This window comes from Babylonia areolata, chromosome 34 (genome assembly GCF_041734735.1).
Source record: "Babylonia areolata isolate BAREFJ2019XMU chromosome 34, ASM4173473v1, whole genome shotgun sequence".
NCBI lineage: Eukaryota > Metazoa > Mollusca > Gastropoda > Neogastropoda > Buccinidae > Babylonia > Babylonia areolata.
The window spans coordinates 23672505-23695780 of record NC_134909.1 but is presented as its reverse complement, the minus strand read 5'-3'; the positions used below and the strand labels follow the sequence as shown (position 1 = coordinate 23695780).

The 23276-nt window shown below is 46.8% G+C and overlaps 1 protein-coding gene across 1 annotated transcript in view; it reads left to right on the top strand.

Moving 5' to 3' along the window:
• Positions 1–23276, top strand: part of LOC143277601 (fibrocystin-L-like) — a 95871-nt gene that overhangs the window by 51463 nt on the left and 21132 nt on the right. Inside the window, 8 exon segments of the mRNA XM_076582477.1 lie at positions 5527–5784; positions 6260–6415; positions 8876–9041; positions 11121–11348; positions 11929–12183; positions 19511–19750; positions 20357–20527; positions 22641–22874. Of these exon segments, the coding sequence (XP_076438592.1) occupies positions 5527–5784; positions 6260–6415; positions 8876–9041; positions 11121–11348; positions 11929–12183; positions 19511–19750; positions 20357–20527; positions 22641–22874 (1708 nt within the window).

Here is a 23276-nt window from a genome sequence, read left to right as displayed (position 1 = left end):
TACACCCTGTACACTTCCTGCACCCTGTACACCCTGTACACTCTGTACACTCCCTGCACCCTGTACAATCCCTGCACCCTATACAATCCCTGCACCCTGTACACTTCCTGCACCCTGTACCCTGTACACTCTGTACACTCCCTGCACCCTGTACACTTCCTGCACCCTGTACACTAACTGCACCCTGTACACTTCCTGCACCCTGTACACCCTGTACACTTCCTGCACCCTGTACAATCCCTGCACCCTGTACACTTCCTGCACCCTGTACAATCCCTGCACCCTGTACACTTCCTGCACCCTGTACACCCTGTACACTTCCTGCACCCTGTACACTTCCTGCACCCTGTACAATCCCTCCACCCTGTACACTTCCTGCACCCTATACAATCCCTGCACCCTGTACAATCCCTGCACCCTGTACAATCCCTGCACCCTGTACACCCTGTACACTTCCTGCACCCTGTACAATCCCTGCACCCTGTACACCCTGTACACTTCCTGCACCCTGTACAATCCCTGCACCCTGTGCACCCTGTACAATCCCTGCACCCTGTACAATCCCTGCACCCTGTACAATCCCTGCACCCTGCACCCTGTACAATCCCTGCACCCTGTACAATCCCTGCACCCTGTACACTTCCTGCACCCTGTACAATCCCTGCACCCTGTACACTTCCTGCACCCTGTACACTTCCTGCACCCTGTACACTTCCTGCACCCTATACAATCCCTGCACCCTGTACACTTCCTGCACCCTGTACACTTCCTTCACCCTGTACAATCCCTGCACCCTGTACACTTCCTGCACCCTGTAAAATCCCTGCACCCTGTACAATCCCTGCACCCTGTACACCCTGTACAATCCCTGCACCCTGTACAATCCCTGCACCCTGTACACCCTGTACAATCCCTGCACCCTGTACAATCCCTGCACCCTGTACAATCCCTGCACCCTGTACACTTCCTGCACCCTATACAATCCCTGCACCCTGTACAATCCCTGCACCCTGTACACTTCCTGCACCCTATACAATCCCTGCACCCTGTACAATCCCTGCACCCTGTACAATCCCTGCACCCTGTACACTTCCTGCACCCTGTACAATCCCTGCACCCTGTACAATCCCTGCACCCTGTACACTGTACAATCCCTGCACCCTGTACAATCCCTGCACCCTGTACACTTCCTGCACCCTGTACACTGTACAATCCCTGCACCCTGTACAATCCCTGCACCCTGCACACTGTACAATCCCTGCACCCTGTACAATCCCTCCACCCTGTACACTTCCTGCACCCTGTACACTTCCTGCACCCTGTACACTTCCTGCACCCTGTACACTGTACAATCCCTGCACCCTGTACACTTCCTGTACCCTGTACACTGTACAATCCCTGCACCCTGTACAATCCCTGCACCCTGTACAATCCCTGCACCCTGTACACTGTACAATCCCTGCACCCTGTACAATCCCTGCACCCTATACAATCCCTGCAACCTGTACACTGTACAATCCCTGCACCCTGCACAATCCCTGCACCCTATACAATCCCTGCACCCTATACACTTCCTGCACCCTATACACTTCCTGCACCCTGTACACTTCCTGCACCCTGTACAATCCCTGCACCCTGTACACTGTACAATCCCTGCACCCTGTACAATCCCTGCACCCTATACAATCCCTGCACCCTGTACACTTCCTGCACCATGTACACTTCCTTCACCCTGTACAATCCCTGCACCCTGTACAATCCCTGCACCCTGTACACTTCCTGCACCCTGTACACTTCCTTCACCCTGTACAATCCCTGCACCCTGTACATTTCCTTCACCCTGTACAATCCCTGCACCCTGTACAATCCCTGCACCCTGTACACTTCCTTCACCCTGTACACTTCCTGCACCCTGAACAATCCCTGCACCCTGTACAATCCGTGCACCCTGTACACTTCCTTCACCCTGTACACTTCCTGCACCCTGTACAATCCCTGCACCCTGTACATACCCTGCACCCTGTACACTTCCTTCACCCTGTACACTTCCTGCACCCTGTACACTTCCTGCACCCTGTACAATCCCTGCACCCTTCCTTCACCCTGTACACTTCCTTCACCCTGTACACTTCCTGCACCCTGTACACTTCCTGCACCCTGTACAATCCCTGCACCCTATACAATCCCTGCAATACAATTCCGTGTATTCCTGTATATACATGTATCCTGCATATTCCCGTATCCTGTATATTCACATATCCGATTTATTCCTACATCTTGTATACTCATGTGTCCCGTGTATTCCTGTATCTGGCATATTCCTGTTTCAAGTATCTCCCTGAGTCCTGTTTCCTGTACATTCCTGTATCATGTAAAATTCCCTGTATCTAGTAATACGTATATTCCTGTTCCCTTTGCCCTGTACAATCCCTGCACCCTGTACACTTCCTTCACCCTGTACACTGTACAATCCCTGCACCCTGTACAATCCCTGCACCCTGTACAATCCCTGCACCCTGTACCCTGTACACTTCCTGCACCCTGTACAATCCCTGCACCCTGTACCCTGTACACTTCCTGCACCCTGTACACTAACTGCACCCTGTACACTCCCTGCACCCTGTACACTTCCTGCACCCTGTACACTTCCTGCACCCTGTACACCCTGTACACTTCCTGCACCCTGTACACTTCCTGCACCCTGTACACTAACTGCACCCTGTACAATCCCTGCACCCTGTACACTCCCTGCACCCTGTACACTTCCTGCACCCTGTACACTAACTGCACCCTGTACACTTCCTGCACCCTGTACACCCTGTACACTTCCTGCACCCTGTACACCCTGTACACTCTGTACACTCCCTGCACCCTGTACAATCCCTGCACCCTATACAATCCCTGCACCCTGTACACTTCCTGCACCCTGTACCCTGTACACTCTGTACACTCCCTGCACCCTGTACACTTCCTGCACCCTGTACACTAACTGCACCCTGTACACTTCCTGCACCCTGTACACCCTGTACACTTCCTGCACCCTGTACAATCCCTGCACCCTGTACACTTCCTGCACCCTGTACAATCCCTGCACCCTGTACACTTCCTGCACCCTGTACACCCTGTACACTTCCTGCACCCTGTACACTTCCTGCACCCTGTACAATCCCTCCACCCTGTACACTTCCTGCACCCTATACAATCCCTGCACCCTGTACAATCCCTGCACCCTGTACAATCCCTGCACCCTGTACACCCTGTACACTTCCTGCACCCTGTACAATCCCTGCACCCTGTACACCCTGTACACTTCCTGCACCCTGTACAATCCCTGCACCCTGTGCACCCTGTACAATCCCTGCACCCTGTACAATCCCTGCACCCTGTACAATCCCTGCACCCTGCACCCTGTACAATCCCTGCACCCTGTACAATCCCTGCACCCTGTACACTTCCTGCACCCTGTACAATCCCTGCACCCTGTACACTTCCTGCACCCTGTACACTTCCTGCACCCTGTACACTTCCTGCACCCTATACAATCCCTGCACCCTGTACACTTCCTGCACCCTGTACACTTCCTTCACCCTGTACAATCCCTGCACCCTGTACACTTCCTGCACCCTGTAAAATCCCTGCACCCTGTACAATCCCTGCACCCTGTACACCCTGTACAATCCCTGCACCCTGTACAATCCCTGCACCCTGTACACCCTGTACAATCCCTGCACCCTGTACAATCCCTGCACCCTGTACAATCCCTGCACCCTGTACACTTCCTGCACCCTATACAATCCCTGCACCCTGTACAATCCCTGCACCCTGTACACTTCCTGCACCCTATACAATCCCTGCACCCTGTACAATCCCTGCACCCTGTACAATCCCTGCACCCTGTACACTTCCTGCACCCTGTACAATCCCTGCACCCTGTACAATCCCTGCACCCTGTACACTGTACAATCCCTGCACCCTGTACAATCCCTGCACCCTGTACACTTCCTGCACCCTGTACACTGTACAATCCCTGCACCCTGTACAATCCCTGCACCCTGCACACTGTACAATCCCTGCACCCTGTACAATCCCTCCACCCTGTACACTTCCTGCACCCTGTACACTTCCTGCACCCTGTACACTTCCTGCACCCTGTACACTGTACAATCCCTGCACCCTGTACACTTCCTGTACCCTGTACACTGTACAATCCCTGCACCCTGTACAATCCCTGCACCCTGTACAATCCCTGCACCCTGTACACTGTACAATCCCTGCACCCTGTACAATCCCTGCACCCTATACAATCCCTGCAACCTGTACACTGTACAATCCCTGCACCCTGCACAATCCCTGCACCCTATACAATCCCTGCACCCTATACACTTCCTGCACCCTATACACTTCCTGCACCCTGTACACTTCCTGCACCCTGTACAATCCCTGCACCCTGTACACTGTACAATCCCTGCACCCTGTACAATCCCTGCACCCTATACAATCCCTGCACCCTGTACACTTCCTGCACCATGTACACTTCCTTCACCCTGTACAATCCCTGCACCCTGTACAATCCCTGCACCCTGTACACTTCCTGCACCCTGTACACTTCCTTCACCCTGTACAATCCCTGCACCCTGTACATTTCCTTCACCCTGTACAATCCCTGCACCCTGTACAATCCCTGCACCCTGTACACTTCCTTCACCCTGTACACTTCCTGCACCCTGAACAATCCCTGCACCCTGTACAATCCGTGCACCCTGTACACTTCCTTCACCCTGTACACTTCCTGCACCCTGTACAATCCCTGCACCCTGTACATACCCTGCACCCTGTACACTTCCTTCACCCTGTACACTTCCTGCACCCTGTACACTTCCTGCACCCTGTACAATCCCTGCACCCTTCCTTCACCCTGTACACTTCCTTCACCCTGTACACTTCCTGCACCCTGTACACTTCCTGCACCCTGTACAATCCCTGCACCCTATACAATCCCTGCACCCTGTACAATCCCTGCACCCTGTACACTTCCTTCACCCTGTACACTTCCTGCACCCTGTACACTTCCTTCACCCTGTACAATCCCTGCACCCTGTACACTTCCTGCACCCTGTACAATCCCTGCACCCTGTACAATCCCTGCACCCTGTACACTTCCTGCACCCTGTACACTCCCTGCACCCTGTACAATCCCTGCACCCTGTACAATCCCTGCACCCTATACAATCCCTGCACCCTATACAATCCCTGTACAATCCCTGCACCCTGTACAATCCCTGCACCCTATACAATCCCTCCAGCCTGTACAATCCCTGCTCCCTATACAATCCCTGCACCCTGTACACTTCCTGCACCCTGTACAATCCCTGCACCCTGTACACTTCCTGCACCCTGTACAATCCCTGCACCCTGTACACTTCCTGCACCCTGTACACTTCCTGCACCCTGTACAATCCCTGCACCCTGTACACTGTACAATCCCTGCACCCTGTACAATCCCTGCACCCTGTACACTTCCTGCAGGTCCATTTCGACTGGGCCTCTCAGGGAGTGATTCAGGACATGGACGGCAGCCTGACGGGGTGGGCCAACCACAGCCTGCTGCCCAGCACCCCGGACCTGCCCCCTGCGGCGTGCACCCCGGGTACTGACCTCCACCCCGATCTCAGCTCCGGGTGGCCGGGTGCGGTGTGCGACTCCACCATCTCCTTCGTCCGCTTCTCCTTCAACAGACCCAGGCCTTCCAGTCTGCTGGGCGACGATGCTGTCTTCACCAATCAGGTACTGCAGGTTTTGTGAGAGGCGGAAGGAAGGCAGTGAGGGTCTGGGTTCGAAACCTGCTTTCCTCCTTTGTCCCCTTTTTCACCTCGACTGGAAGACGTTTGCACAATGATTAAGACGTTCATCTGCCAATACAAAAATCCGTGAGGTGCTGGGTTAAAGGCAGAGCTAGGTGGAAGAATGGTTTATTTATTTATTTATTTGTTTATTTATTTATTTGTTTATTTGTTTGTTTGTTTGTTTGTTTGTTCGTTTATTTATTCATCCATTGATTTATTAATCCATTTATGTATTTATCTATTTGTTTGTATGTTTTTTCGTTCGTTCATTCATTCATTCATTCGATTATTAATCTAATTGTTTATTCATCTAATTGTTTGTTCATTCGTTCATTCATTCATTTATTCATTCATTCATTCATGCTTTCATTAATTCATTCATTAATCCACCCGCTCATTGTTCCCACCCCACACAGTACGGGAGCACGGTGGCCAAGTTCGCCCACAGGCGGGTGACCCACAACGACGGGTGGATGACCCTGCTGGTCAGCAGGGATGGGTACCAGCTGGACTTCCTCAACGCTGCCCCACCCGTCAACATCAGCTATGACGGCGTCTTCACCATGCCGAGGGTGAGACCTCTGATACAGTATCAGTATCAGTAGCTCAAGGAGGCGTCACTGCGTTCGGACAAATCCATATACGCTACACCACATCTGCCAAGCAGATGCCTGGCCTGACCAGCAGCGTAGCCCAACGCGCTTAGTCAGGCCTTGAGGAAAAAAAGTGAATAAATAATAGATAAGTACATAAAAAAGAACCACTACTACTACTAATAATATGTATAAGGCGCAAAAACTTGATGAAGTCAACTATAAGTGTACAAAAATAAACAAATAAAATAAATAAATAATAATGATATATCTTTTTTAATAAAATAAATAAATAAATAAAATTAAATAATAATAATAATAATAATAATAATAAAATAAATAAATAAATAATGACACAGCCTTGATGATATGGATACTTATGGATACTTAAGAATTAGCCCAAGACTCAGCTTACATCGCAGATTGACATCATTTTACACCTGGGCCAACAGCAAAGTGAGAAGTGTATAATCAATAGTTTCTCCATTGCAATGGGAAATCAGTTACGGCTTAGTCTTTTTGTGAAGGACTGTGACTCTCAAACTAGGAGGCAAAATTGTTCTGGCTCTTAGTGCTGCAGCCTTGGGGTCTAGTTGGCCTTCGGGAGCCAGCTGCCCTAAAACCCTCTCGGTCGAGAGTGGGGGATGTAACTTGGGCAAGAGACTGTCCACTATAATCAAATTCTTGCCCATAAAAGTCGGGACAGCAGTTGCCTCCTCCGCTGTTCTGATGGCTGTAGTCGAACACGACTATCATACTTATGGATACTTATATAGCGCCTATCCTTGGTCAAACACCAAGCTGTAAGCACTTTACAGACACAGTCATTGATTGTTATGGACACTTTTCTAGCTCGTATCCTCGGTCGGAGACCAAGCTCCTCCAAGCGCTTTACAAACACGGGGTCATTGATTAACTCACTCAGTACGGCCAGTCCTCTCTTCTCCTCTACACAGACCCCTTGGATGTCAAGTGGGTGTCTCAATGACCCAACCTTTAACTTCTGTCGTCAGAACTGTGGTATTCTTTGTCAACATTCACCTCTTCAGTATAAGAGCGTTCCGTTTGCAATATTTTGATGATGGTAATTGGGATGAAACGCTGTTAACGTCGTCTCTTTCACCGTTCGTATGGAGAGAGTTAATATTTGCCGTTGGATACTTGCTGTTGTGGTTGTTGTTGCTCTTGTTGTTTGTTGTAGTCATTGTTGTTGACGTTGTTGCTGTAATTGTTTTGTTTTTGTTGCTGTTGTAGTTGTTGGTGTTCTTAATGAGGCTGCTCTTGTTGTTCTTGTTTATTGTTTTTTACTACTGCTGCTTTTGGTTTAATTGTTGTTCCTGCTGCTGCTGCTGCTGTTGTTGTTTCTAGTTTACGTGGGCAATGACATGGTTCGTGCACTTTCTTTTGGACATTCTCTACAGCTTTTTTCGTTGTATTAATCTTAGTTTTGTATGCATTGATAGAGTTCTTTCTCTCTTTTCTTTCTTTATTTCTTGTTTATCATCCGTTTCGTTCATTTCTGTTTGAGTTTTTTTCGTTGTCTTTCTGTTTGATGTCTTTTATCTTGTTTTTCTGTTGTTGTCTTTTTCTTATTTTGTTGATTTGTTGTGTGTGTTTTATTGTGTTTGTTTTTTGTTGGTGGTGTTGGTTTGTTTTTTATTGTTTTTTGTTGTTGTTGGTTTTTTAGGGGTTTTTTTGTTGTTGTTGTTGTTGGTTTTTTTGGGGGGGTGGGGGGGTGTTCTTGTTGTTGTTGTTTGGGAGATCCACTTTTCTCTTCTTTCATTTCTTATTTTCTTTCTTCCTTTCCGTCTTTCTTCCTCACTTCTTTCCTTCAAGGTTTTGTGTGTGTGTGTGTGTGTGTGTGTGTGTGTGTGTGTGTGTGTGTGTGTGTGTGTGTGTGTGTGTTTTGTCTGTTGTTGTTTGTTTTATTTCTCCCTCCTTTCCTTTCTTTGTGTCAGTCATTTCTTTTTTCTTTCTTCCTTTTATTACTCATTTCATTTGGGGTTTGTTTTTGGGGTTGTTTTTGTTTGTTAATGTTGTTTTTGTTTTGTTTTTGTTGTTGTTGTTGTTGTTGTTTGTTGTTGTTTTTTTGTTGTTGTTGTTGTTGTTGTTGTTTTTGTTTTGTTGTTGTTGTTTTTCCTGTTTCCTTTCCTTCCTTCATTGACTTTGTTTCTTTACCCTCCTTCCTACCTTCCTTCCTTTCTTGCAAAAGTAAAATGGTCTGTATTTCTTCCTTCCTTCCTCCCTCCCTTCCTTCCTTCCTTTCTTCCTTTCTCGTAAAAAAAAATGGTTTATTTTACTTCCTTCCTTCTTTCCTTTTTTTTTTCCTTTCCTTTTTTTCCTTCTTTTTTTCCTTCCTTCCTTCCTTCCTTCCTACCTTCCTTCCTTTCATATCAGAATAGACTAATCTTCTTCTTGGTCTTTCTTTTCGTTGTTCAGCCGGACGATTACACGACCTTGACCCAGTGGGCGGGGCGTCCTGACAGATTCACGGTGACAGGGGGCGTGGCTTACGTCCCAGAGTCTGACTCGGTGCCAGACCCCTCGGCTGACAGCCTCGGCACCTGGAGCTACAACGACACCACCGGCACCGTCACCTATCTCAGTGAGATGCCTCCTGGGTTTTTCTTCTGTGTATATTTATATGTCGGCTTCGTGGCCCAATGGATAACGCGTCTGACTTCGGATCAGAAGATTGTGAGTTCGAATCTTGTCGGTGTCGTAAAGGTTTTTTTTTTTTTTTTTTTTTTTTTTTTTTTTTTTTTTTTTTTAGGAAGGTGGCAGAATAGTTCAGACTTTCAGCTGCCAATACAAAGAGTCCGTGAGGGTGTGTGTTCGAATCCTACTCTCGTTCTTTCTCCCAAGTTTGACTGGAAAAACGAACTGAGCGTCTAATCTTTCGGATGAGACGATAAACCGAGGTCCCGTGTGCGGCACGCCCTTGGCGCGCTGAAAAAGAACCCATGGCAACGAGAGTGTTGTCCTCTGGCAAAATTATGTAAAAAGAAATCCACTCTGATGGGTACACAAATATATACGCATGCACTCAAGGCCTGACAAGTGTGTTGGGTTATGCTGCTGTCAGGCATCTGCCAGGAGATGTGGTGTAGCGTATATGGTTTTGTCCGAACGTAGTGACGCCTCCTTGAGAAATTGAAACTGAAACTGGAACTGTTCAGTGATCGTTAACATTTTGTGAACCATACACACACACACACACACACACACACACACACACACACACACACACATATATATATATATATATATATATATATATATATATATATATATATATATATATATATATATATATACACGGTTCAAAAAATGTTAAGGACCACCCGGGAAGTTGCACAAAATAGTTTTCATCATAGGGAAATGATGCTGATTTCACTACCATTGCTGCTGCTGCTACTGCTTCTACTGCAGCTGCTGCTACTACTACTACTACTACTACTACTGCTGTTGATGCTGCTGCCGCCGCCGCTGTTCTTGCTACTACTACTACTACTACTACTACTACTACTACTACTGCTGCTGCTGCTGCTGCTGCTGCTGCTGCTGCTGCTATTACTACTGCTACTACTATTGCTGCTGCTGCTATTATTACTACTGCTACTACTGCTGCTACTATTTCTACTGCTACTACCACTGCTGCTGCCGCTGCTGCTGTTGATGTTACTGCTGTGTCTTCTTCTTGTTATGTGTGGTGAACTAACGGTGACGATGACCTGAAGACAAAGACAAGGCAAGGTGCTATTTTGAGTGATAAAAAAAAAACACGTATGAAACAGGTGTACTATATTTTGTGCATGAGATAAGTGTGCTCAATATTGTGTGAAACAGGTGTGCTATATATTGTGTGAAACAGGTTGTGCTATATTGTGTGAAACGGGTTGTGCTACATTGTTTGAAACAGGTTGTGCTATATATTGTGTGAAACAGTTTGTGCTATATATATATATATATATATATATATATATATATATATATATATATTGTGTGAAACAGGTTGTGCTATATATTGTGTGAAACAGGTTGTGCTATATTGTGTGAAACAGGTTGTGCTATATATTGTGTGAAACAAGTTGTGCTATATATTGTGTGAAACAGTTTGTGCTGTATTGTTGTGTGAAACAGGTTGTGCTATATGTTGTGTTAAACAGGTTGTGCTATACTGTATGAAACAGGTGTGCTATATTGTGTGATGCTATACCATGTGAAACAGGTGTGCTATGTTGTGTGATGCTATACCATGTGAAACAGGTGTGCTGTTCTGTTTGAAACAGGTGTGCTGTACTATGTGAAACAGGTGTGTTATGTGTTGTGTGAGACAGGTGCGCTATATGTTGTGTGAAACAGGTGCGCTATATGTTGCGTGAGACAGGTGCGCTATATGTTGTATGAGACAGGTGTGCTATATGTTGTGTGAGACAGGTGTGCTATATGTTGTGTGAGACAGGTGCGCTATATGTTGTGTGAGACAAGTGCGCTATATGTTGTGTGAGACAGGTGCGCTATATGTTGTGTGAGACAGGTGCGCTATATGTTGTGTGAGACAGGTGTGCTATATGTTGTGTGAGACAGGTGCGCTATATGTTGTGTGAAACAGGTGCGCTATATGTTGTGTGAAACAGGTGCACTGTGTATTGTCTGATGCTGTGCTGTGTGCAACAAACAGTCAAGCCAGACACAGACCAGGGGGACGCGGAGGGGTGGAGAACGGAGGAGGTGAGGGTAGCGCTGAGGGCCCACACCTGTTTCTACCAGGGCTGCCAACGCCCGGACCCCGCAGGTGCCAACCTCACCCGTCCCCCGCCCACCGCCAGACTGTGGAGCGACCCCGCCTCGTGGGACTGGAGGGAGGGGGGGAAGCCTGTTGACTGGGACAACGTTACCATCCCCCTAGGTTAGTGGGGGGTCGGAGGGGGGGGGGGGAAGGGGGGGGGAAGGCGGGGGGAAGCCTGTGACTGGGACAACATTACCATCCCCTTTGGTGAGTGGGGGGGTGAGGGGTGGTGGTGGTGGAGGGAGGGGTGTGGGGGGAAGGGGGAAGGGAAGGGGTGAAAGTCTGTTGAAAGAGCCAACGCTACCATCCCTTTGGTGATATGGTGAGGGGGGGGGGGCAACGCTACTATCCGTCTTGGTGACTAGTGAGGGAGTGGGGGGGGGTGAGTGGAGGGAAGGAAAACGCCGTTATATACCATCCCGCTTGGTGAGTGAGGGGTGGGGGGAGGGAGGAAAACGTGTGGATGGGGAAACTTTATCAACGCCCTTGGTGAATAGTCTGTGTGACGGCGGTAAATGTGTCTTTTTCAAAACCATGTTCAATGTTCAATTTTTATGACAATCGTTAAAATCCTTTCTTCATTCCTGATTCTCAGTTCTAACTCAACTTTCCCCCCCCCTCCCCCACCCCCCCACACACACACCCGCACAACACACAACACTCACACAATCCCCTCCCCCTCCCCCTCTATCCCCCACAGACCAGTGGCTGATCATCGACGAGCCCCTCCCCCCTCTCACCTCCATGGTGGTGGTGGGCGGACTCTCGGCCTCAGCCAACGCCTCCCTGGACTTCACCCTGGAGGCGGAGTGGGTGGTGGTGTACGGGAGGCTCAGCATCGGCTGGCAGGACGAACCTTTCAGCGGGAACGCCAGAATCCTGCTGAGAGGGCAGAGGTCCTCGCCTGACGTACCCAGCCTGGCAGGTCCTCACAACCTGGGTTCTAAAGTCATCGGTGGGTTTGTTGTGTGTGTGGGGGGGGGGGGGGCAGGGGGAGGGGGGGAGAGGGTTGGTGGTGGTGGTGGTGTATGGTGTGGTGGGGTCTGGGTGGCGTGGATGATGTTGGTTAGGTAGGGTGGGATGTGGTTGTGGTGGGTGGGGTTGGGTTTTTGGTTTTGGGTGGTGGTGGTGTGGTGGGCGTGTGGTTTGTTTGTGGTGTGGGTGTGGGTGTAAATGGTGGTGGGGGTATGGGGGTGGGGTGGTGGGTGGTTGCGTGGTATTGATGTTTGGGGTGTGGCGGTGTGGGGATGGTGGTGGGTGTGGTGGTGATGTATATGGTGTGGTTAGTTTGTGATGGTGGGTGGGGTGGGGGAGTGGGGTGTCGATTTGTACAGGAGGTGGGTGGATATGTTGGGTGTGTGTGTGTGGTAGGACTTTGGGTGGGTTTATTTTGGGTGGATGGCGAGTGTGTGCGTGTATCGGTGCGTGCGCACGCCTGCGTTTAACTAAGCGCTTTGCAAAAAAAAAAAAAAAAAAAAAAAAAGGCAAGGCCTTCAAGACTCACTTGTGATACACACTTGATAAAATAATGATGATGATGATAATAACAATACTACTACTACTACTACTACTACTACTACTACTACTACTACTACTAGTAGTAGTAGTAGTAATAATAATAATAATAATAATAATAATGATAATAATGATAACACATGATTACAATGCAATAAATGACAAAAGAGCATCAACAAGTTTAAAGCTTATACTGTGCTCACAACGTTGCACTTCAATTTTATCATGACGGCTGATGAACCATGATAATTATTGTCAATTGTATCAAATAACATTCATAAACAGAAAGTAATGAAATAATGAAATAAAACAAATAAACACACAGTACATAATATAGTAAAATAGTGCTAATACCAATATTAACATGATATTAAATTCATTATGACCAGAGTAATCGACCTGATAGAAGTAAAACATGAAGGGAAAAAAAAAAGATGAAAATTTAGAAGAATGGTGGGTAAGGTGGTGGAGGAGGGGGAACAGAGGGGAGAGGAGGGGAGAGGGGTTCGTTTATGACGTTCAAAAATTATTTGAGCATGTTCTTTTAGCAGAATAAATCGACAACAGCGAAGGAAGTGATAACACCGTTCAAATCATGTTATTTTTGGTTATCTCGGGCATTTACGAATTTCTTTCCGGTCTGAGGTGAAGGAGACATTCCCATCGCCTCAAATTCACTGCAGTATATGTCCGTTTTTTATAGATCTTGCAGAGATCCCTGTTCAACAAGCTTGTTTTTTTCACTCACTGAGAAACTATGACACCGTCCATGCAATTTATCTGTTTCTGTTCATACCAGTTAATTCAGTATCCAGTTTAAATCATTCTCATGCAGTTAGCACGTCGATGATTATTTAAGAAATTCTTTTGATTTGGTGGTAAAGGAGACGTTGCCATCGTGTCAGGCTTTGCAACATAGTTTGTCAAGATCTGCACAGACCAGTCTAGACAAGGCTGACCGAAACTCAGTGAAACGGTCGATTCCAATGTTCTTTTATGTTCACCCCAGTTAATTCAGTGTCCACGTAAGAATATTCTTATGCAATAAACACGTCAATAATGAAGTTAGTGTTACTGTATGTGTTCTGGCCAGAATGTGTATTTCTTTTCTTTTAATTGCGAATAAGAAAAAATGAGGTCATGGCATTTCTTTCCCAGACAATCCGGCAGCTGCAAAGGTGAAACAGTGTTTTCGGATTCCGGAACGACCATCAACGGAATAAACCGTTAATCATTTGGAAATACGGCTAAATTCACCATATCACCACCACCAGCCTCACTATTTCACCACCACCAGCCTTACCATACCACAATCACCACCACCACCCTCACCATACCACAACCACCACCCTCACTATACCACCACCACCACCCTCACCATATCACCACCACCACCATCACCATACCACCACCACCACCTCACCATACCACCACCACCACCACCACCCTCACCATATCACCACCACCACCATGGGTTATGCATGCTTGCTTCTTGTTGTTTTTTGTTGTTGTTACTTTGTGAGGACAAAGTGCTATTTCTGTGTAATTGAGAGGACTTATCTTTGTGAGGACAAAGTGCTATTTCGGTGTAATTGACTGATAATTTGTTCTCGCGTTGTTGTTTAATCATTGAATTATTAGTGAATCACAGAGAGGGCTCAAAACTCCCCTCGCTCGCTCCGCTCGCTCGGGGAATATTTCAGAATAACCTGCTATGAAACAATACCCATATGCACCCTTCCACTGGCAAAGAGGAGACAACCCAACAAAAATCCCCAATCCCACGGCTTTCATACAGTACCAATGGGATGAATGGCTGTTGGGTTAAACAGTCACTAACTGTATGCAGTCTGGCCTTAGGGCGACACCAGGCTGACGGACTCCACACAGATGGACATCCATTGCCCTTCCCTGATAAGAGGCTCTGTCAGGGTGACCGAATATTTTCCCTCACCACATAGAACACCCTTCTATGGATACAAAAAAAACCCTGTCTCGCGTGCACCTCGGGGATCAGCTGCATAGCACGAGACATAAAGTCAGATCCCCAAAACCCCAAAACAGGCGTGGCAAAAGAGGTGGGAAAAGATTGTGCTTAGGTAGCAGAATGACAAAAGCAGAGCGGCTGTCAAAGAAATTCTTTAGAATCGGCAGTTGGAATTGTTCCAGCGCAAGAATGAGAGTCTCAACAATTGAGAAATTGGCATATGATTTTGACATTCTATGTCTCCAAGAGACCAGGACAAGTGCAGACAGACCAATACATTTTGAGAATTTCACAGTCCTTCAAAGGAATGAAGGAAGAGGAGTAGCAATCATACTGAACAAAAACCTAAAAAACAAAGTTTCCACCATAAATCTAGAGAAATGGTGTAGCAACTCATGTGAATTAGTGGGGGTGCGTCTTGAAAAACCTGACGGAGTTCACAAAAGCATCGTGCTCATCAATGCCTATGTTCACCCAGGAACCTGCATAACAAAAGAGGATTGGGCCTTTTTAGAGGAAATAGAGAACGAACTTGGAGACTCGGTCATTATCTGTGGAGACCTTAATGCAAGATCGAAGTTATGGGACCAGCGGAACACCAACCCACAAGGACTTGCACTTGAAGGAATGATAGGGGAAATTCTTCTTAGCCCATTAACAACCACATCCCCAACTCGCCTTGGAACAAGACAAGGGGACAGTGACAGTGTGATCGACATCGCTCTAACATCTCCAAAATTCAGAGCAGAAATGAATGCAGAGACGCTTCCATACCAAGGCAGCGACCACCTCCCGGTAGCTTTCAGTCTACAAAAACTGTCAGATAAACCCTGTATGAAACTGCGTGATCCATTTCAGTATGAAACCAAAGAGGCAACTGTCATCGAAAAATTAAGACGCAGAAGAAACAAAAGAACGGCACTGAACAGGATGCAAACTATTCAGCCCCCATGGTGGAATACCGACACAGAGAGAGCCTGGATAGAAAAACATGCGGCTGTCAAACTTTGGCAAAAAGAAAGAACAAAACCATCTCCGGACAAAGATATTGAAACAAAAATGAAAGAAAAAACCAAACAGTTTGAAGTCATTGCTCAAGAGGCCAAAAATGACAGGTGGAAACAGTTTTGCGAGACACTCAGTTATGACACAACATTGACAGAGTTCTGGCAATTTTATCGTCGCATGGAAGGGAAAACGTGCACAACAACAACCCCAGAGATGTTAGACACTGACGGAACCAAGCTTAAGACAAATGAAGAAAAAGGATCTGCTTTGCTCAAACGTTTCATACAACAGAGTGATCAAAGAAACTTAGATGAGAAAAAGAAATATATTGAGGAGTTAAACCAAACCCTTATGCAGACTGGACCTGATGATGACTTGACAATGGATGATCTAAACGAGGCAATAGCTAAATGCAAGAAAGAATCGGCTCCTGGCCCAGACAAAGTTCGTTACTCAGACATCAAGGAGCTATCGGAAGAAGACAGAAGCAAACTTTTCAGTCTATATCAAAACAGTTTCCACAATGGACAAGTGCCGGAGGACTGGACACACAGCTTCTTAAAACCCATACCAAAACCAGGAAAGGACCATCATCAGGTAAGCGGCTACCGGATCCTAACCATGCAAAACATTGCTGGAAAGCTCATGGAACGCATGATAGCCAGGAAACTTGCAAGGGATCTTGAACACAGGCACATTCTCCCTTCAAATCAAGGTGGTTACAGAACAGGCAAGTCCACATGGGAAAATGCAGCTGCTTTTGCATATGAGGTGTATGAAGGATTCCAAAGAAAAGAAGAAACACTAGCAGTAGCAATTGACCTTGAAGATGCCTACAATAAAGTCCAGTTTGCGCACCTCATGGAGCTGCTACTAAGTTATGGAGTAAGTTTGACACTGACAAGATGGATAGCAGCAGCGCTTCAGGAAAGAACTGTCGTCCTACGCCTCGGAGATTGGATGTCTGCACCTTCTAAACTATCCATGGGACTGCCACAAGGGTCTCCGCTCTCTCCTGTCCTCTACAATGTCTACACGAAGGGCCTTGCAGACTTAAACAACAATGGAATTGCTCGGGTGCTTACCCTTGCGGATGATGGCCTGGTCTTCAAAACTTCGAAAGATGCTCAGGAAAGAACTGAAGCCGTCCAGAAACAACTAAACAATATTGCTCAATGGTGCAAAGACACAGGATCTTCCATCAATCCAGCGAAAGCCCAAACGTTGCTGTGCACCCTTAACAACAAAACCGCGAGCAAATCACCACCTTCTGTGTCATTCGATGGAATTCAAATTGAGAAAACTGAATGCCTACGCTACCTAGGAATACACTTCGACAGGATGCTGACCTTCAGAAAACATACGGAAAATACTGTTCTCAAATGCAAAAAGGGCCTTTCAGTCTTAAAAGCAATGGCAACCAAAGGAATTGAACAACGCCACCTCTTCCTGCTATACCAATCACTCGTCCTCAGCGTGATCGACTACGGACTTGGGCTTACAACACCGTCTCAAAGCAACCTCCTAAAATTAGAAAGAGTACAAAATGAAGCTATGAGGCTGATCCTTGGAACAACAAAAGACACGCCCACAGAAACCATGCGATACCTGCTTGACCTTCCTTCAGTACAGGCCAGAAACAAGTTAGAACAGGTCAAGACCTACTTCAAAGCATTAGAAAACCCTCAAAACCCACTGCATGACGCAGTCAAAGAACCAAAAGGCAGCCGTCTAGGACGAGGAAGATCATGGATGGGACAAGCAGAAGACACAATCCAGCTAGTATGCCGACTACAAGACCTGAAAGAAACAAAAGAATGGGAGAAAAACCCCAAAAACCTCAACCATCTATTCAACACAGTCATTTCACCCACTCTAGGAAGACATTGTCGGGAATGGCCAGAGGGCAAAACAGATGCGGAAGTGAAGCTACTCATAGAAGAAAACAGTAAAGAAGAGGACATCATCATATACACAGATGGCTCAGTCACCAAAGACCAGTCTGGTTGGGGATTCACTGCGAAACAAAATGGAAAAACAATTTGGGAAGAGAATGCTGCCTACAAAGTCACAACCTCCAGCCTAACGATGGAAGTTGAAGCTGCGACACATGCCCTCCAGTGGCTATCGTCCATCCATACGCCCGGAAACCAACATGCCATGATTCTAACCGACTCAATGAACCTCATACAGAAAATTGAAGACGGAATGGGAAGCCCAGAGTGGCATAAGGCAATGCGCAACTTTCAGATTAAAAATCTCACATGGTCATACTGCCCGGGACATGCAGGTGTTAAGGGAAATGAGCGAGCTGACAGACTTGCTGGTAACGCAACACCAACGAGCGGCCTACATCTAGGAAAATCGGAAATTCTCAGAAAAGTCAAAGAATACCAAAAAGAACAGGTACAAGGCCATCACACCATCGATCGCCTCAAAGAAATAAAAGCAGAGAGAGGGAGCGGCCGAAAGTCTAACATGAAAGGTAGAGCACGATGCTTTGCAAATCAAACAAATATCGGCATCATTTCCAAACCAACATTGCGCAAATTTCTTCAAAACGGAACAGAGTCTCTGTGGGCCTTTCCAAATACAATAGACTGAGCAACACACTAGACGCCACGTTCTTGGCATCAGAGATCTTTTCCCATCCCTCTTGGCAGCCTCTGTGCGTGTGCGTGTGTGGATGTGTGTGTTTGTGTGGATGTGTGGGTCTGTGTTTTTGAGTGCGTTTGTGAATGCGCGAGAGTGTAAGTGCACACAAGTGTCAGGAGAGAGCTGTGTACGGGTGTGTGTGTGTATATATATATATATATATATATATATATATATATATATATATATATATCTTTGTATATATGTGTGGGGGTTGGGGGTGGGAGATATGGGCGTATATGTGTGTGCTTGTACAAGTAAGTGTTCATCTCTGTGAGTGTGTGTTTGCGTGCGTGTGTGTGTGTGTGTGTGTGTGTGTGCCGTGGAAGCTGCGATACGTAGGCTAGAAATGAGTGTGTGGAGGAGGGGGTTGGAGGAGGTGCAAGGTAATGTGTGTGTGTGTGTGTGTGTGTGTGTTGGAGCTCATGTACGTTTATATGTATTTGACTGTACTTTCATATCTGTGAAACTGCATGTTTGGTGCATTTCTGTTATGCATGTGTGGGTGTATGTGTGAATGTGTGTCGTCATATTTTACATTCATTCGCTTAATTATCACCATTGTTGTCTTATTTATTTATTTATTTATTTTTTATTATTATCATTTTATTAGTATTACTATTATTATTACTACTACCTTTTTCTATATTATAATTATTATTTATTTATTTATTTATTTATTTATTTATGTAAGCTTATCTATTATTTATTCCCCCCCCCCCTTTTTTTTTTTTTTTTTTTTTTTTCTCAAGGCCTGACTAAGCGCGTTGGGTTACGCTGCTGGTCAGGCATCTGCTTGGCAGATGTGGTGTAGCGTATATGGTTTGTCCGAGCGCAGTGACGCCTCCTTGAGCAACTGAAACTGAAACTGAAACTGTTATTTTGTGTGTGTGTGTGTGTGTGTGTGTGTGTGTGTGTGTGTGTGTGTGTGTGTGTGTGTGTGTGTGTGTGTGTGTGTGTGTGTGTGTGTGTGTGTTGTTGTTGTTGTTGTTAAAGCGTTCAGAGAGAAAAAAAAATTGTTTAAGCGTTTTTGTTTTTGTTTTTGTTTGTTTTGTTTTTTGGGGGTGGGGGTTTTGTTTGTTTTTTTTAATAAACTTACTATCATGATGATGACCAGCTGTGTACGGAGCCCTGGAGCTTCACGGATACCCCACCTCCGTGCGGTGGACCCGGCTGTCCCGCCCTGTCGGCCAGGGCAACGTGTTGCACGTGCAGGACCCCGTGGACTGGCGCGTGGGGGACGAGGTCATGCTGACGGCCACGGGGGTCACGCCCTGGCACACGGAGGTCTTCCGGCTGACGGCGGTGGACAACACCACGCTGACCGTTAACGATACCGTGCGGTTCCCGCATCTGGGTCAGTGTGTGTGTTGTGGGAGGGGGGTGGGGACATGGGAGGGGGTGTGGGGGGTGTGGGGTGGGTGGGAAAGATGGGTGTGTGGGTGGGGGGGTGAGATGGGTGTGTGGGGAGGGTGGGGGGACGAGATGGGGGGAGGTGTGGGGGTAAGGGTTAGGGGGGGGAGGAGAGTGGGGGATGTGTGTGGGGGGAGGGTTAGGGGGGAGGGGAGGAGATGGGGGGAGGTGTGTGTGTGGGTGTGAGGGGGAGGGGATGGGGGGATGTGTCTGTGGGTGTGGGGGAGAGGAGGAGATGGGGAGGGAGGTGTGGGGGGAGGGGGAGTGTGACTGTGTGTATGTTTTGATTGGTCCCGTGTGCAGCACGTGCTTAACGCACTAAAAAAAAGAACCCACGGCAACGAGAGTGTTGTCCTCTGGCAAAATTCTGTAGAAGAAGTCAAATCTGATAGGCACACAAATATAATATGCTTGCACTCAAGGCCTGACTAAGCGCGTTGGGTTATGCTGCTGGTCAGGCATCTGCCTAGCAGATGTGGTGTAGCGTAAATGGATCTGTCCGAACGCAGTAACGTCTCCTTGAGAAAGTGAAAGTGAAATCTCCCTGCAGCCCACAGCCAGACGCTGGCCTCGGGCCGGGTGGTGGAGATGAACGGCCGGGTGGCACTGCTCACCCGGAACATCGTCATCGAGGGGGACGCCTCTGGCACCGCCCTGCAGGACTCGTTCGGGGCTCGCGTGCTGGTGGCCAGGGCCACCTTCAACCACACCACTTACATCGGTGAGAGTTCCTGATTTAAATGTATCTTGGTCGCTTTTTTTTTTTTTTTTTTTTGTACAAGTTCCTCGGTGATCCTTAACTTTTTGTGAACACTGTATTCTGTTGTTGTTTTTTCTGCAAGTTACTTGGTGATCCCTTTTGTGAATACTGTTGTTGTTTTTTCTTTTAAAAATGCTTTTATGATAATATATTTATTATTACTACTACTACTACTACTACTACTACTACTACTACTACTACTACTACTACTACTACTACTACTGCTGCTGCTGCTGCTGCTGCTGCTGCGATGAACATCTTCTTCTTCTTCTCACTTCCGTTCCGTACAGATGTGAGCGATGATGTGTCTCTCAGTTTGACGCTGTGTTATACTCGTACATTACACATGTATTAAGTATTCAGTATAACTACATTAATTTTATCTGCGTACATGTTTGTGTGTCTCTTAGAACAACGGCAGATGTGTAAGTCGGCCAAAGTGCTAATATCTTCACCGTTGGAAAATAAAGATTCATTCATTCATTCATTCATTCATTCATTCATTCTTCTTCTTCTTCTTCTTCTTCTTCTTCTTCTTCTTCTTCTTCTTCTTAGTTATTATTATCATTCGTAGTAGTTGTTGTGGTAGCAGTAGTAGTAGTAGTAGTAGTAGTATCATTAATATTATCATAAAATTATCATAATAATCATCATCGTCATTAGTAGCAGTATTAGGAGCAGCAGCAGCAGCAGTAGTAGTAGCAGAGCAGTAGTGTCATTATTATGATCATTATAATTACTATAATTGTTATCATTATCATCATGGTGGGGTTGTACGTCAACGGGGTGGGCAGCCAGCCCTTAGAGAGTCTGACCTCGATGGAGACGCTGCTGGTCAGGCTTCTGCTTAGCAGATGTGGTGCAGCGTGGGTGACGCCTCCTTGAGTAACTGGACTGAGCTGAACGGATCATCATTATTATTATCATTATTACTATTACCATCATCATCATCATCACAAACATCATCATCATCATCATCATCGTCATTGCCATCATCATCACCATCATCACCACCATCATCATCATCATCATCATCATCATCATCATCATCATCATCATCACCATCATCGTCATCATCACCACCACCAACATCGTCATCATCATCATCATCATCATCATCACCACCACCACCAACATCATCATCACCATCATCATCATCATCATCATCATCGTCATCATCATCGTCACCATCATCATCACCATCATCATCATCATCATCATCACCATCACCACCACCATCATCATCATCATCATCATCATCATCATCATCATCATCATCACCATCATCATCATCATCATCATCATCATCATCATCATCACCAACAATATCATCATCATCATCGTCATTATTATCATCATCATCATCATCATCATCATCACCACCATCACCATCATCATCATCATCATCATCATCATCATCACCACCATCACCATCATCATCATCATCATCATCGTCATTGCCATCATCATCATCATCATCATCATCATCATCATCATCATCATCATCACCACCATCACCATCATCATCATCATCATCATCATCATCATCATCATGGTTTCCCCACCCCTAGGGTATGCCAGGATCAGCAACGTGGAATGGTACCAGATTATCATCATCATCATCATCATCATCATCACCATAATCATCATTTTTGTTGTTGTTGTCGCTGTCGCTGTTGTTTTTGTTTTCCTGTTATGACTGTTATTATCATTATTGTAGTTGTTATTATCATTCTTATCATTATTATTACCACCATGACCATCATCATGGTTCCCGCCCCCCACCCCTCACCCCACCCCCACTCCCTCCAGTCTATGCGAGGATCAGCAAGGTGGAGTGGTACTGGATCATCATCATCATCATCATCATCAACATCATCATCATCATCATCATCATCATCATCATCATGATCGTCAACAACAACATCATCATCATCATCATTACATCATTATTGTTGGTGCTGCTGTTGTTGTTGTTTTGTTGTTGTTCCTGTTGTGACTGGCATTGTTATTAACATCCCCCCCCCCCCCCCCCGCCCCACCTCCCTCCCCCCACTCCCGGGACCACCACCAGGCTATGCCAGCATCAGCAACGTGGAGTGGTACCGGACGGGGCAGGAAGGCTGGGTGGAGCCCTCCAATCCTCGCTATTCCCTGGCCTTTGTGGACGTCCCGGTGGACGCCGATTACTTCCCTTCCTCGCTCCGTGACAGCGCCTTCCACCACGGCTTCTCGCCCGCTGTGGGCGTCTTCTTCACTGACGGGCTGGAGGTGTCTGGCAATGTCATCCATCACACCGTCGGCAGTGGTGGGTGTGTGGGGAAGTTGGGGGGGGGGTAGGCGGTGGAGGGGGAGGGGGGAAGGTATAGGGGTGGGGGAGGGGGTTAGGTTTTATGTGGCTGGTGACTGTGTGTGTGTGTGTGTTTGTGTGGGACAGCCGGGGAGGGGGAGGGTGTGTGTGTGAGTGAGTGAGTGTGTGTGTGTGTGTGTGTGTGTGTGTGTGTGTGTGTGTGTGTGTGTACAAGCCTCTGTGTGTGTGTGTGTGTGTGTGTGTATTTGTATTTGTATTTATTTTTTATCACAACAAATTTCTCTGTGTGAAATTCGGGCTGCTCTCCCCAGGGAGAGCGCGTCGCTACAAGTGCGTGTGTTTGGGTGTGTGCGTGCAGATGCGCACAGCACAATACAGACCAACACAACACACCACACC